We start from the raw sequence: 15,408 nt of genomic DNA, 5'->3' as shown, positions 1-15,408 counted from the left end.
TGAAGCGACCATGAAGATAAAAATTAAAGAGAATAAATTCCACAAGGAGGCTTACCTGAAATTGTTCTTATCGTGAAACGTTTGTGACAGGATCAAGGAAAGGGGACAAATAGCAGTGGAACACAAATTATCCTCCACGCGACAAGAGAGCAAGTTAATATTGTATTGCCATAGATTTTTGAGCTGTGTTGAAAGTTTAAAGTCTCTAACTCATTGAGAAGTTAGTTTGAAATATTTGCAAAATTTGTACCAAACAACTCACAATATAGTGACCTAATAAAATACATTAAAACCTCGTGTGTAAGATTATTCACAAATTTCAGCTTTGAGCAGTTCATATGTCAATCTTCAGTTTCAGCATTCAGTAGCTATCAGTTATAAATCTTGAGGACAGCAGTTTCCTAATATTAAAGACATTTTTATACTACAGAGTTCCAAATTTTGCAGTACTTTGTAAAAATTGCTGATTTTATGATACTTCACTAAAAAAAAAAAAAAACAGTAATTCCATGTTATTTCTCAAAATTTTGCTATCTCTAGTTCTGTATCTTCCATGCCAAAATGAAGCTCTGGCTTCTGGAGGCAATTCATGCATTCAAAAGGCATTCTTAATGCTTTGTCTACACCTATAGGTCCAAGTAACTTTCAGATAATATTGTTGGCCCAGAAATGTACTCTCTGTGATCATAGAAATTATTCATTTTGTCTCATCGTCACTGTTATCTTCCTCTGTTTCTGAATCTTCCTGCTGAACTTTAACTTTGTCATCTTAATCTGTTCACTTTGCCTTCAAAATCATCTTGAACTTCATCATCCTCTTCAAATAATCTTTTTGTATTTCTTAAACATGTTTTGGGCCGAGAAGATTTTCTGTCTTTCTGTGGCTTGCTGCAATCAAGTATATCCCATGTAGTGATAGGGGCCAGTACACACACACACACACACACACACACACACACACACACACAGTGCTGAACAGCTGTGTAATGATACAATATATAAACTGCTTTTTCAGATGTAGCAAGATCTTAGACAGACCAGTCTGCTCCTTTCTTTATGTACTGTACTTCCTTATGACCATGCTGCTGTGAAGATAAAATTGACATCATTAAAGATGTTAAAAGTTAAGTTTACAGTCCTGTTTATTTCCTGTATAACTCTCCCCTAGCTCTCAAGCAGCTGTTCAACTTGGTTACCCAACCACTAAAGAAGCAGTGTTGGAAAACTCCTTTTCCAATAGGAATACTCAGCTTAAATTTTTTTTATAAGCACAGCTTATTAGTCTATCTTTAAAATGCATAAATGCTCAAGCTTTATGAATTGCAGGCATTTGCCCAAGCATTTATCATGGCCATTTGCCTCAACTTATAAATGTCTAGGAATTTAACACCACTAATCCCATGTGAAATAATAAAGTTCTTCTTTGATAATGCAATTTATTGTAGTGTATCCACTTTATAGTTGTTATTCAGATAGCTGTAACAAACGATTAAATGGATCAAAGAGAAAAGAAAAACCTTTTACATTCTGAAATAGCTTTCCATTACTTACAAAGTTAAGTAATTAACAGCCACCACATGAATGTTAGATTGTCCTTAAAGTGTGAAGATTTTTTTTCTCCTCCCTCTGAGAAGAGAGGGTGACATTTGCACTCATCCGTGTTCTGGCTGTGGTAAGAGGCAAAAATAAGCTGCAGCACAATAATCTAGATATTTACATCTCGGATGGATGGATGGATGGATGGATGGATGGATGGATGGATGGATGGATGGATGGATGATATTAGCCAAGTTGTTATTTATGGCTTGATCCACTAATCAGGACTTCCTGTGAGTGGTAGATGTTTTTCTGAAAATTGTCATGTGTATATGAGAGATGTTAATTGCTGCCATACAAATAATAAAGATATATGCATTTGCTGGAGATGGTGGTCAAGTATTATTGTTTCAGTGATGGTATTAGTAGCCATCTGTTGATCTTTCTTGTAGAACAGTAGTGTTATGTGTCCAAATTATATTAGTTCTTTTGATTTATAGATCTGGTTTTGCTTCATAGGTGTGATGTATCAAATCAAGCAGTTGGCAGATCCTGATGTGCCATTGGGAGTTAACCTTCCAAAAGGCCAGAACAGTGTTGGAGGTGCTTCAGTGCCCCTGAAGCAGGAATCAATTTGTTCTCTTGCACCACAGCCTGGCCCTTCGTCTGCTCACATCTGTAGCAGTAGTAGCCAGCCAACTGTTAGCAGCAGCCCTACTGGCAGCAGTCCAAATGGCAGCATTTTACAGCTCGGTTAGTTTCTCTGACTTTATAATGTAAGCTGAATTTATCTTGACATAAATGTCAGTGTCATTGCATTTTTAGCAAGTTAGAATAATTGATGGATTTTATTTGCATGTGACAGATTAGTTATTGCTTATTTTGAGTATAGCCAGACTGTGTTCTCTGTTATGTGTAAGACAGCATATTTCCCAATCCTATTCTCATTAGTTCTGCTCTAAATTATAAGTGTGGCTGCTTATAGATATAAACCAACAGTTTTTCACTTGATTTATTTCCTTTATATAAAGTTCAAACATAGGAAATCAGAGAAAATAACATACAAATTATTTGAAGACACAAAGATAAGGGGAGGAAGTGAGGGAAAGGAGTTTGTTTCAATGAATACTATTTTGAAGATAGAGAAATCTTGACCTAAAAACTTTTGTGTGTCACAGAATTTAATGGCCAATACTTCTTTCTATGTTTTAACTTCACTCTAGAGTTCTTTGCTGTTACAATCATGATTAATTGTAGATACTGCTGAAACCTGCTTCTATGGGATAAGAATCACTCCTTTAAAAATAATTAACAGAGGAAAGGAGTTCTTTGCTTTTAATTTTTTGATACTTCATGTTATTTCAATCTCTGTACTGTGCACACAGTACGCTGTCTTATGTGCTATGCAACCGGATTAGCCACATGATACTTTCACACATGTCGGGTTTAGATCTTTGTGGCATGCAGCTGACTACCTTAGTGTGGGTGCAAACACAAACAAAATTTCGTCTCAGATCTACCTGTGTATGATAATGCACAAAATAAAGCCTCCTCAGGATATAACAAGTAAAAATGAGAAATCTTAAAACCAAGGCCTGTGTTTATAATGATGGCCATTTTGACATACTGTCAGTGTTGATATAGTGTTATCTTAAATAAAAACTCAGTTAACTTTGCCAGGATTTTTTTTTTTTTTTTTTATCTTTGCTATAGTTGCACTTTTTTCTCTGTTTTAAGATTGTTGTATTGTGACATATCAGGGGAGTAAAAGAAAAACTGACACTCCCATTTAACTTGTGTATACTGATTTCAGTATTTGTCTGACTAATTTGTTTTCCCATACAGCATGTAACTCAATCAGTACCCAGGTACTCTACATGCAAGGTGTTTCAAAAAAATGTTCGATTTTGTGCTCGAGATGAATGAACACACAACTTGTGGCAATTTTTAATTATGCATAGATCTACAAAGTTTTTATTTTCAAAGGAACCTTTGGATTTTACAGGGATGTATCTTTTACGTGAATGCTTAATTTATATGTCACCAGATACATAACAAACACCCAAATAATCATCAAACTTGTCTGATACTTCATTAAGCATGACTGCAGTTGCTACAGCTAATATGTGTCATGACAATTCACCCAAAGTTGTTGGAATGAGAGTGTCAAAAATAAACCTAGCACAAGATCAGATGACTTTGGGGGCTGGTGATGTGAGTTAAGATCCATATGCCTCTTACAGCCATTCCACCATTGAGGCACTTCATTGTTAATAAATGAACTTTTAAGAATGTCCTTACATGCAAGTGCCAGTACGGTTGCACTCAGTCACACTGAAATATTGCAGTTCTGGAAAAAGCTAGATGTTCAGAAAATCCTATTACATGATTCCTACAACAATCCTTTCCACAAAACTGAAAGGGTACTAAATCGTTCCTCATTAAACAATGTAAAAAATGAAGCTTTGGAGAATCTCTCTCATGTTAGGCTATAGTATGTGGCGGCTGTGATCCTCATGTTCTTATATTGCTGTGGCACTACTTTTCATGTAAATGGATCAAATTCACACCACTAAACACCTAATATGAAAGGAAATTGCTTTCTTCTATCTCCGTGACCAGAATAAATTAAGAAAACTGTGCACATTACATTATTGGTTATTATGGGAGTCAATTAAAAGATGGAAATATATTCATTTTCCAACATATCAAAACTTGCATTTCACCTAAAGCATTGATATAATTGAATTCGGGACATAGATAGAATCAAGTTATGCTTTCATTATTATTTGTTCAAAATAAATATAATTCCATGGTTTCACTTAATTTCTGCGTGTAAGTAATCTGGTTCTGCAGTCTACAGCATTGTATGATACTGTGTATATTCCCAGTCAAAATATTGTGTATATTCCCATCTGACAAATAACTCTTGTGTTTTGTTGATATTAATATAAAGCTCTTGGCTTTTCTCATTTGCATGTATTTTAGTATGTATCCTTTTTGAGGCTCTTTGAAAGGATGGTCATTAACTGTGAGTTAGTTTCAGGTGGGAGTTTGAACAGCCAGCTGGGCAGTGGAGCAAGTCTGGTTTTTAGCAGCAGTAGCAGTCAGAATCTGAATCCAAGTCCTGAAGCCAGACGCATATTCCAGCAGCATGAGTCATCTAATTTGGGCGATGATGTGAGGTCACCAAGTCCATCACAGCTGTAAGTGATATGTCACATTTGTTATTACATCTGTGTTAAGTAGTTTATATTTCAGGGTGCAGCTTGCAGTTAACTTTTAGTTGTCAGACTGTACCACAGGTATTAATTTCACAGAATTTTTATTTTAAAATAACGAACATTAATTTACACACCTTTTTGATTTGAAGTTTCTCTGGTGACAAGTTTTCTGCAAATTGGGAGTGTCGGGTCTTGTATATTGTCACTGATCTCAAAGTTCACATTTTCATCTTAGCAGAAATTTTCATAATGGATTCAGTTTGTCATAAATGAAAAACACCAACAGTCAGATTCAATAATCTCCTTGGTTTATGTTAACTCCTTGCTCCACAAGTATTTCAGAACTGTGTAAGTTTCAACATAAATGCTAAAACTGTCCAACACCATACGTATAGAGAATTTCTCTCATAATTTATCTAAACAGCACCACCTTCCCTGGCTTGTCACTGCCAAACATAGCAGCTTAGTTCAAGACAATACAAAGTTTACATTTCAACATCTTCATGCAGACAATTAATATTAATTCAGAATTATGGTATACGTTAAACAGATGTAGCGGAGTTTAATGTGATATTTCTACTACTTTGAAATGATAATTAACTATGAAGTTATAATTTAGTGTTCCTGTTTTTAATAGTGCAAGGAACTTTAACTCAGTAGCTTTTTTGCCACTTCAGTGTTGACTTTCCTCCAGAAATGACTTTCTGGTTTTGTGCATTGTTTCAGTGTCACAGAAACCCATATATGATTTACTATCAATACTTGTTAGAATGGAGTGTGTTCCAGAATTTTGATCAGAGAAAAAATTTGTATATTTAATAAAACCCGTAGTTTTAACATGAATTAAAGTCCATTGTGTTTACTCCACTCTCTAAATTTTCTAATGAATTATAAATTATTGAAAGGTACTGACATTTTACAAATAGGCAGCTTTTAAGCAAAATGTTTCATCAGAATAGGCACCAGTTTGTACTTGGTAATATTTTGGTAAGTGTGAATGTTTAAGATAGTATGATGATATGTATTCCTTCATCCATGGGGGTTTGCAGGTATTTAAATGTGCAGACTTCTAGTGACACACCAGATACACAGCAAATAGTATTGTATTAAATGATACATTACCTAATTTGGTATTGTCATGCTATCTTCTAAGATAGTAGCTTCTACTTGATGCTCAATATAATGCAATGTCCCATTTAGCACTGCCAAACCCCCAGTGTGAGTAATCCCTGGCACAACTTCTTCAGGTAATACCGTATCGTAACTGTCTTCAGTGAGTTCATTAATTATTCCAACTGTTGCAAATACATCCACTATAAACAGTTTGTCACTGTTCCATTATGAAACATCGCTTGCATTCGCAATTTCACATCAAGCCAGTTTTTTATCAGTTCTTCCAATGGTAGGTCATCTTTGTCTGTACTGTAGTTATCCATTTTTTCCGTAAAATTTGGTTCACAGATTTTTTTTAGGGTCTGCCTTTATTTCAGACCATTAATTGACTGACCAGTAAACTAAGTCTTTTACCATAGAGTGGGTGTTTTTAATTCATTATTTATTTATTTTTTTGAAGCATTATGAAACTGTTTGATCCATAGATTCTATTAAACTCATCACATTAGTGGATAAGAACACTGTGCGAGTACCGTTACATTGTTCATTCCTTCTCATCAAGGTGTAAACCAGTGTTGCCAAATGGTAGAATAGCTTTGGAAAGGAAGCTGTTTTTTTTTTTTTTTTTTTTTTAAAGCTATCGTTTGGCTTCTGGAACAGAATCTTCGAAAAATCACTTGTTAAAAAAAAAATTTTTTTGTCCATTCAGACAGATTTCTGGTGGACATTTGTAACAAACAGTGCAGAAGAAGTGATCATTTTTAAAGCTCTAGGCTTAGCAGACTTTGCTATTACGAGCAGCTTCAGTTTATGGTCTCCACTTGCATTTGATGTAGCAAGAACTGCTGACCTCTCTTCGTTTTTTGTAGTCTGGGCAGCCCTTTCTTCTCTTGAGGCTAGAGTTTTATATGGAAGAATTTTCTAATTTACCCCTCTTTCATCCAGTTATACACATGATGAGAAGTAAGGTTTTCTTCTTGTATAATTTTTATTTTATATCTCTCAAAATTGTATAACAGTTTGAGAATCCACAGGAAGTTTTTCTCCGCGAGTTTTAAACTACCTTATGCTGTATCTCTTCTTCCAATAATTCAACCACACTGAACTTGCAGTAAAATCGTCCTCACCTTGCTGCAAGTCATTTCTAAAAATTACAGCTTTTTCTTGCATAGTAGTTCCTGAAATTGGACTTCCTTTTTGTCATTGTTGAGTAAACCAAACGGACAAAGCTTTACTCCTTTTTTCGTACTCAAGATTTCTTCATTGTCTTCTGTTCAAATGATGAAATAGAACACTTATTTGATGAAAACTTCCCAGTTTTCTCTCTGTTTCTACGCCAGTCTCCAACTGCTGCTTCACCAATTCTATACTCGATAGCAAGTTTTTTTTAATATTTCTCCTTTCTCGTCTTTTCAAAGTCTTTAGTTTCACACACACCACCACAAATTTTCTCTTAATCCTTCCACTCATTGTAACGTAGGAATTAAAACATTAAGAAGCACACAGTTACATAGGTACAATACCTGTACATACACACAACACTTCAAATCTAACGTGACACTAGTGGGCTCACTACAGTACAGGTGTTATTACACAACTATCTACAGTACACACAAAGTCAGCCAAAGTTATAAATTGTGTACTGTGTCTTTACTAAGGCGTACTGTATTTTAATGGTTGCTGTTGCTGAGTAGGCACAACAATAGGGTAACAGTAATGCTGGTATTCACTGTACAACTGATTGTCAGGCGGTCCCAGTTGGTGAAGGGTTGACAAAGAAAGAGCACATACACTCCTTGAAACCTAATGCTACCTGTCTATCAATAATAGAAATGTTTTAGCAGTCTCAGGCTCAAGGTTATTTCTGTGTGTTATGAACAAAAACCCTAAGTGGGACAGTTTTACCTGTATTGTACACCTGGAAAATTGAAAGAAAGTTCAAAATGCAACACATTCGAAAGTGTTAAAACTTACATGCGGACAACACATGAAAATGTGTTTTTACTCTGATTTTATGTAAAATTTTAATTTTCTTAAGACCAGCTCCCATTTCACGGAACCTCAAAATACCATGGCTCAAATTACTGGGATTGTTTTCTTCAATAATAGCACATAGAATTGTTCATGAAAAAATGAATTTAAATGACAATTAATGACTTACTGGGAAGCTCTGCAACTTTTACATCATGTTTCATAAATGAAATAATATGCAGATTGTCAGGCGGTCAGAACTTGGGAGAGGTCATCTAGGTTGATGTTAAATGAGAACAGGAAATTTCATTAAATAAAGAGGATTTAATTCAGTATGTGGAATACATGTGAGATGCATAGGGAAGGAAATTACCAGGTTTAGGTCAGTCTATGAGATTGAACGAACTAAAAAAAGTAGGCAATAGTAGAGGTGGCAGTTCATGTTAAGTTCTTTTGGTGACCGGTTATGGAGTATCTAGCCAGGGGCTGTCTCCCAAGAGAGATGTCTGGTCCAATTGAAATCTAAATCGCAAGAAAATGAAGCAGACTGTGTTCTGCTCTCCAGAACCCCCAGACTTCTATACATGCTATTGGCTTAACTGACAGTGTGAATTCACCAGCAAATTCAGCAGAGGGTTGAGGGCATCACCTTTAGATGGCTTTAACCAGACAGAACTGCCGTGGTTCTGAAACACAGGTAACTTGGATCACATAGTCACGGCAAATGTTATGCCGGGAGAAAACTTGCAGAGACTTGGCTGAGGGCTTTGAAATAAAATGTTCAAACTAAATCCCAAAATATTCCATGACTGGCTGGCACCCTGTACAATAAGATGGTGTCAGGTGATGCATTTTGAGAGAACTGTGTGTCAATGATGAAGTTATCTGAAACTGATGGGCCTTCTGGAAACTAAATTATTACTACCTGACAGAAAATGAAATAATTAACGCAACAGAGGGGCACTAAACAAATATAAAAAGCTCAAGTAAATAATCTGATTATGAAAAGAAAGTGAGGTGCAAGCCTGGAAGAGAGCATTGTTGCTGTTGACAGTTGATCAGTGTTGCTTTGATGGAATTGAATAGCATAAGAACAAAGTTTTTTTTTTTTTTCCTTTGTCTTAGTAATTACAGCCTAAGCTCAGCTGCCAGTATACATTTCTTTAATTTTTATTTACTAACCGGAATGATGTTTGTAACTGACTTGTAAATTTCTTTTGTGAATTTCATTGATGTCATTTTTTATTGCCTCAAAGCAGATAGTGTGATAGCACAGCAAAATGTGAATTTCCTTCCATTACAATAATGCATTTGTATGTCAATTTAAGGAAAGTTATGTGGATGATCAGAACACACCTTCTTGCTTATAACACTTCTATCAAATATATCTTAAATTTATTGTTATAGGTGCCAAATCTATAATTATAGCATGTATGGCACAGAACCACACTCTTCATCAATACTGAAACAATGCTGTTTGTCTGTTCATAATCCCATAAGCACGCAACATTGAGAATGTATTGTTTGAGCAGTGAAATAAATTTGTGAAATAAAAGAAAGAGTGAAACTGTTAACCATATCAGTGCTCATCTCCTTATAAAATTTGCCCCATTAGTCTGTCAGAATTTACCTATGCTTTTTAATACTAATGGAACAGTCCTATGTATGCCTATGAAAATTAGCATATGAACTGTGTTGATTTCACATTCTACAGTCAACCAAAATGAGTTCTTTGTTTGTGATGGCAGGTGATCTACGAGGGCAGTTCAATAAGTAATGCAACACTTTTTTTTTTCTGAAACAGGGGTTGTTTTATTCAGCATTGAAATACACCAGGTTATTCCCCAATCTTTTAGCTACACAACACTATTTTTCAACGTAATCTCCATTCAGTGCTACGGCCTTACGCCACCTTGAAATGAGGGCCTGTATGCCTGCACGGTACCATTCCACTGGTCGATGTCGGAGCCAACGTCGTACTGCATCAATAACTTCTTCATCATCCGCGTAGTGCCTCCCACGGATTGCGTCCTTCATTGGGCCAAACATATGGAAATCCAACAGTGCGAGATCGGGGCTGTAGGGTGCATGAGTAAGAACAGTCCACTGAAGTTTTGTGAGCTCCTCTCGGGTGCGAAGACTTGTGTGAGGTCTTGCGTTGTCATGAAGAAGGAGAAGTTTGTTCAGATTTTTGTGCCTACGAACACACTGAAGTCGTTTCTTCAATTTCTGAACAGTAGCACAATACACTTCAGAGTTGATCATTTGACCATGGGGAAGGACATCGAACAGAGTAACCCCTTCAGCGTCCCAGAAGACTGTAACCATGACTATACCGGCTGAGGGTATGGCTTTAAACTTTTTCTTGGTAGGGGAATGGGTGTGGCGCCACTCCATTGATTGCCGTTTTGTTTCAGGTTCGAAGTGATGAACCCATGTTTCATCGCCTGTAACAATCTTTGACAAGAAATTGTCACCCTCAGCTACATGACGAGCAAGCAATTCCGCACAGATGGTTCTCCTTTGCTCTTTATGGTGTTCGGTTAGACAACGAGGGACCCAGCGGGAACAAACCTTTGAATATCCCTACTGGTGAACAATTGTGACAGCACTACCAACAGAGATGTCAAGTTGAGCACTGAGTTGTTTGATGGTGATCCGTCGATCATCTCGAACGAGTGTGTTCGCACGCTCCGCCATTGCAGGAGTCACAGCTGTGCACGGCTGGCCCGCACGCGGGAGATTAGACAGTCTTGCTTGACCTTGCGGCGATGATGACACACGCTTTGCCTAACGACTCACCGTGCTTTTGTCCACTGCCAGATCACCGTAGACATTCTGCAAGCGCCTATGAATATCTGAGATGCCCTGGTTTTCCGCCAAAAGAAACTCGATCACTGCCCGTTGTTTGCAACGCACATCCGTTACAGACGCCATTTTAACAGCTCCGTACAGCGCTGCCACCTGTCGGATGTCAATGAAACTATACGAGACGAAGCGGGAATGTTTGAAAATATTCCACAAGAAATTTCCGGTTTTTTCAATCAAAATGGGCCGAGAAAAAAAATGTGTTGCATTACTTATTGAACTGCCCTCATATTAGAACAATTAAATTGATCTGAATACTGTGTAATCTAAGAGGAAGAGAGATATTAATGGAGTTTTAATGCTTGAATAAGTTTGTATCACTTATTCAATAGAAACAGCTTTGTTCCTTTGCATGTGATGATTTGTTCTTTTTATTACTTAATACATGCAAAGTGTAAAATAGCATGCTGGCATTTGAAAATGAACTCACCATGTCTTCGTGGAATGAATGAATGAGTACAGTTAGGATGAAAGACTTGTCCTTGTAGACTTCAGCAAACACTATAATTTTCAAAGCAAGCATTTAAGTGATGCACAGTGCTGTTTTTTTCTAATCTGCTACAGTTCAATACTATGTACTGTGTTGTATGATGTAATGTATAATGTTAGCTAATAAACAAAATTTGTGATTTGTTATAGACGTCTAAGTGATGTTCTAAAAAGGAAGCGAACACCTAAAAGAAATATGACATCAAATAGGAAATCTCGTCAAGATGATAGTTTATCCTCTTCAGTGATGCAGGATTTTTTCTCAAAAGGTAGGCTTCTCAAAATTACCAGATTTACATACTAAGGAAGCTATAAACCTTAAAGTACATATCATTGTGAGCTCTGAAAATAAGAAAATGACTGTGGTACACAACTGTAATTGTTTTAATTAAAAAGTGATGACTTAGTGATACATTTTGTCATATTTCCCAGAAGCAGAACAAAAAGAATGTGTTGTTATTTGCTATGTTTGTGCACATAAGTGTTAAGTAAAATTGTTTCTTAACTTAGCAGATTTTGAGTATATGCTTAAATTTTTTTGGATCAAGATGCTACAGTAATATTACATCTTTTATAACTTTGCTGTGAAAGCTGTTGAAAAACTAGTAATACATATACTAGGAAAATAGTTAGGTAAAATTAATTTCTTGCCTGTTCTACAGAACTTTTCTTAAATAATTTTATCTTGTGTGAATGTTAGCCTTCTTTTGTAAGTATTGTCACTATATTAGATTGCATCTAGATCTAGATGGTAAAGAGGTTATCCAGTAACTAAATATCCGTCTGGTGAGAATGGCATAAATTTTAATTCTTTTGTCTTTTGTCTCTTGCCTTGTTCTGTGTTATGAGGATAAGTCTGCTCTGAAAATAGTTTCATGAAAGTGAATACTTCTTTGTGGTGACTAGTTAGTTCTTCCCTGTTTCTGAGAAAGAATGTTGGTTGTTGATTAAATTTATTGTGAATGGAAGTGGTATCAATCATTGTAGTTAATATGTCTGTGGTAAACTGGAATAGGAGTGGAAGTATAGTGGCAAACTTTTTTTTAATTCCCCCCCCCCCCCCCCCCTTTCAGCCCCTGCCATGTAGGCCACCCTGCACGGAATATGAGTGGTGATGGAAAAGTATTGGCCTGCCTTATCGACCTGCTTTGCAGGGCAGTTCACTAGCCCCCAACTTGTAGGCTGCCAAGCACAACGGGCATGTTATGATGTGGTAGTATTGCCGTACTACTTCAACTTGCTTTGTGTGGCAGCCTATATGGCAGGGGCAGAAAAGATTCAAAGCCCCTGGCATGTAGGCTGCCCTTCATGGTGGACGTGTTAAGGTCATACTATTGGGGTGATTTATCAACCTATTTTTGCAGGGGCTACACATGCAGATGGGAACAGCTGGGGGAAGGTTGAGAGAGTAGAGGAGGAGATGGATAGGTATTTAAGTACGTGAGGAGATGGCTAGTGAGAGGGGCCCACAAGGGGTAGTTTAGGGGAGCTAGGGAGGAGGTGGTGGACAGAGGTTAGGTGGAGAATAGGGAGAAGTGAGGAGGAGGAGATGATCGAGAAAAGGGGACATAGAGGTTGACAGAGATAAAAGACAGGAGGGGATGGGTCTATGGAATTGAGGGAGAGGGGGAGAGAGTTGCACAAAGAGGGTCATGGAGGTGATATATACAATATATGTTACGTAAATGTGTGTGAGCAAAGCCGCATGCAAATGACGTGTACATGTATAGCAGCTTGTATGTGTGCCCTGGATCTTCTCCCAAATTCCTGGATCGATTTCGACCAAATGTGGTTCACAAAAAACAAACCTCCCGAGTATCTGCACTGTGGAGTGTATTACCTCCAATGGGAGGGAAGACACAGACCAAAATGTGTATTTCCAGCCCCTGCCTTGCGTGACAATAGTTGTGTGGGAATAGTATTGGCCTACTTTACCAGGCAAGGTACAGTTTTCCAGCCTCCAACATGTAGGCTGCTGTGCATGACATTGGTATTGCATTGTTGCTATAGTATTGATCTGCTTTAACAAAATGAATGACAGCCTTTATGTCAGAGGTAAAATACAGTTTTCAAACCCATAAAGTATAGGCTGCTTCCATCACAGGTGTGTGGTGGTAGCAGTATGAGCATGCTTTATCGGCCTGTGTTGCAGCGGTGACATTTATGGGTGGGCACAGCTGGGGGAAGGTTAAGATGGATGGATGAGAAGATGGATAGGGAGAGTGGGGCAGGAGGAGATAAACCAGGATAGACAGCCAACTTAGAGCGAGATTGCCAGTCTAGGACAGGAAGGGCCTATTTTCATTATTCTAGAGCGAACATAACCACTAATACCTAAAGTTTGTACACACTTCGAGAAACATTTCATACTTCTGGTTATTCAAATAGTAATACAGCTAGAGGCACCAGTTTGTGTGATGAATTTAATATTGAAGTCTGCTATAGCTAACAAAGGGGCACCTACCAGGGCCCCTGTCATATCCACAAATGGTGCTTGTATGCACACACACACACACACACACACACACATATATATATATATATATATATATATATATATATATATATATATATATATATATATATCTAAAAACAAAGATGATGTGACTTACCAAATGAAAGTGCTGGCAGGTCGACAGTTATTTCCTACGTGGAATGTTTCCCTCTATTATAACTATATATCTGTGTGTGTGTGTGTGTGTGTGTGTGTGTGTGTGTGTGTGTGTGTGTGTTGGGGGGGTGCTTCCCTCCACCCTCCAACTCCCCCCCTCCAACTCAACTCCCCCCCACCCCTCCAACTCAACTCCCCCCCACCCCTCCAACTCAACTCCCCCCCACCCCTCCAACTCAACTCCCCCCCACCCCTCCAACTCAACTCCCCCCCACCCCTCCAACTCAACTCCCCCCCACCCCTCCAACTCAACTCCCCCCCACCCCTCCAACTCAACTCCCCCCCACCCCTCCAACTCAACTCCCCCCCACCCCTCCAACTCAACTCCCCCCCACCCCTCCAACTCAACTCCCCCCCACCCCTCCAACTCAACTCCCCCCCACCCCTCCAACTCAACTCCCCCCACCCCTCCAACTCAACTCCCCCCCACCCCTCCAACTCAACTCCCCCCCACCCCTCCAACTCAACTCCCCCCACCCCTCCAACTCAACTCCCCCCCACCCCTCCAACTCAACTCCCCCCCCACCCCTCCAACTCAACTCCCCCCCCCACCCCTCCAACTCAACTCCCCCCCCCCACCCCTCCAACTCAACTCCCCCCCCACCCCTCCAACTCAACTCCCCCCCCCCCTCCAACTCCTGGATCAATTTCAATCAAACCTGGCACACAAACAGCAAACTTTCAGAATATCTGCACTGTGGGGTTTTATAACCTCCTAGCTCGAGGCACTTTTTTTTATTTTATTTATCCTGCCATACAGGTCGACCTACACAGCAGGCCATGGGGTTTCCGAGCAGTAGTTCTGTGCTCAATCCAACCATTGGCTTAAAGTTCTTCAGGTAGTATAACCTATTATGTCCTGGACCACATCCTTGAAGTGCTAGTTGTAACAGGACGTATTCGTTGCTGTGACGTGTTGCAAACGAACAAACAATACTAGTAGTTGCAACAGGTTGTGTTTCTTGTTGGGACCTGTTGGGACCTGTTGCAACTATAGGTATTGTTTATTTGACTGATTTTCTCTTCCTAAATCCTAAAATCGATTATGATCTTTTGAAGATTACTACTTACCCCGAAAAGCCAGAAAAATTGGAAGTAATATTTTGCTTGTCGGATGATTACCATTCAACCAACTGTAAAACTATTAAAACATTCCTCTGAAAGTGCATTTAAGTGACTTATCAGTGTGATTTGTAAATCACTGCTCTGCATGTCATCAGCTTTTACAGTTGTTGCGTTGAACAAAATTTCTTTCGTGGCCAGTATAGCCTTCATTTCCTCTTGGCAAGATTTTTGCAGGAAAGTGGGGTCAACTAGAATATTTCCCACACCTTTTGCAGCAACATTCCATTGATTCCTCTGCTGTATTCCCCTTAGTACAGAGCCATTACAATCTTCTGTTGGTAATGCAGTGAGGATGTTACAAAATACATGATTCAGAAAAAAAATGATGTTGCCATAAAGAAAAATAATGTGTAAACAGGCAGACACAAGAAGCTAAAAAATTTTGTTGTTTGAGACACTCCCATATTAACA

At 38.3% G+C, this 15,408-nt stretch overlaps 1 protein-coding gene across 4 annotated transcripts in view; it reads left to right on the top strand.

Annotated features, from left to right (window-relative positions):
- Positions 1–15,408, top strand: part of LOC126457254 (E3 ubiquitin-protein ligase TRIP12) — a 233,130-nt gene that overhangs the window by 129,479 nt on the left and 88,243 nt on the right. For 3 of the 4 annotated variants that reach the window (XM_050093414.1, XM_050093412.1, XM_050093415.1), the window contains exons 17-19: positions 2,056–2,289; positions 4,577–4,742; positions 11,352–11,470. In XM_050093414.1, the coding sequence (XP_049949371.1) occupies positions 2,056–2,289; positions 4,577–4,742; positions 11,352–11,470 (519 nt within the window). The remainder of the gene's footprint in view (positions 1–2,055; positions 2,290–4,576; positions 4,743–11,351; positions 11,471–15,408) is intronic. The other variant, XM_050093413.1, reaches the window with a different exon arrangement.

This window comes from Schistocerca serialis, chromosome 2 (genome assembly GCF_023864345.2).
Source record: "Schistocerca serialis cubense isolate TAMUIC-IGC-003099 chromosome 2, iqSchSeri2.2, whole genome shotgun sequence".
NCBI classification, from domain to species: Eukaryota; Metazoa; Arthropoda; class Insecta; order Orthoptera; family Acrididae; genus Schistocerca; species Schistocerca serialis.
This window is presented reverse-complemented; position numbering and strand designations above follow the sequence as displayed.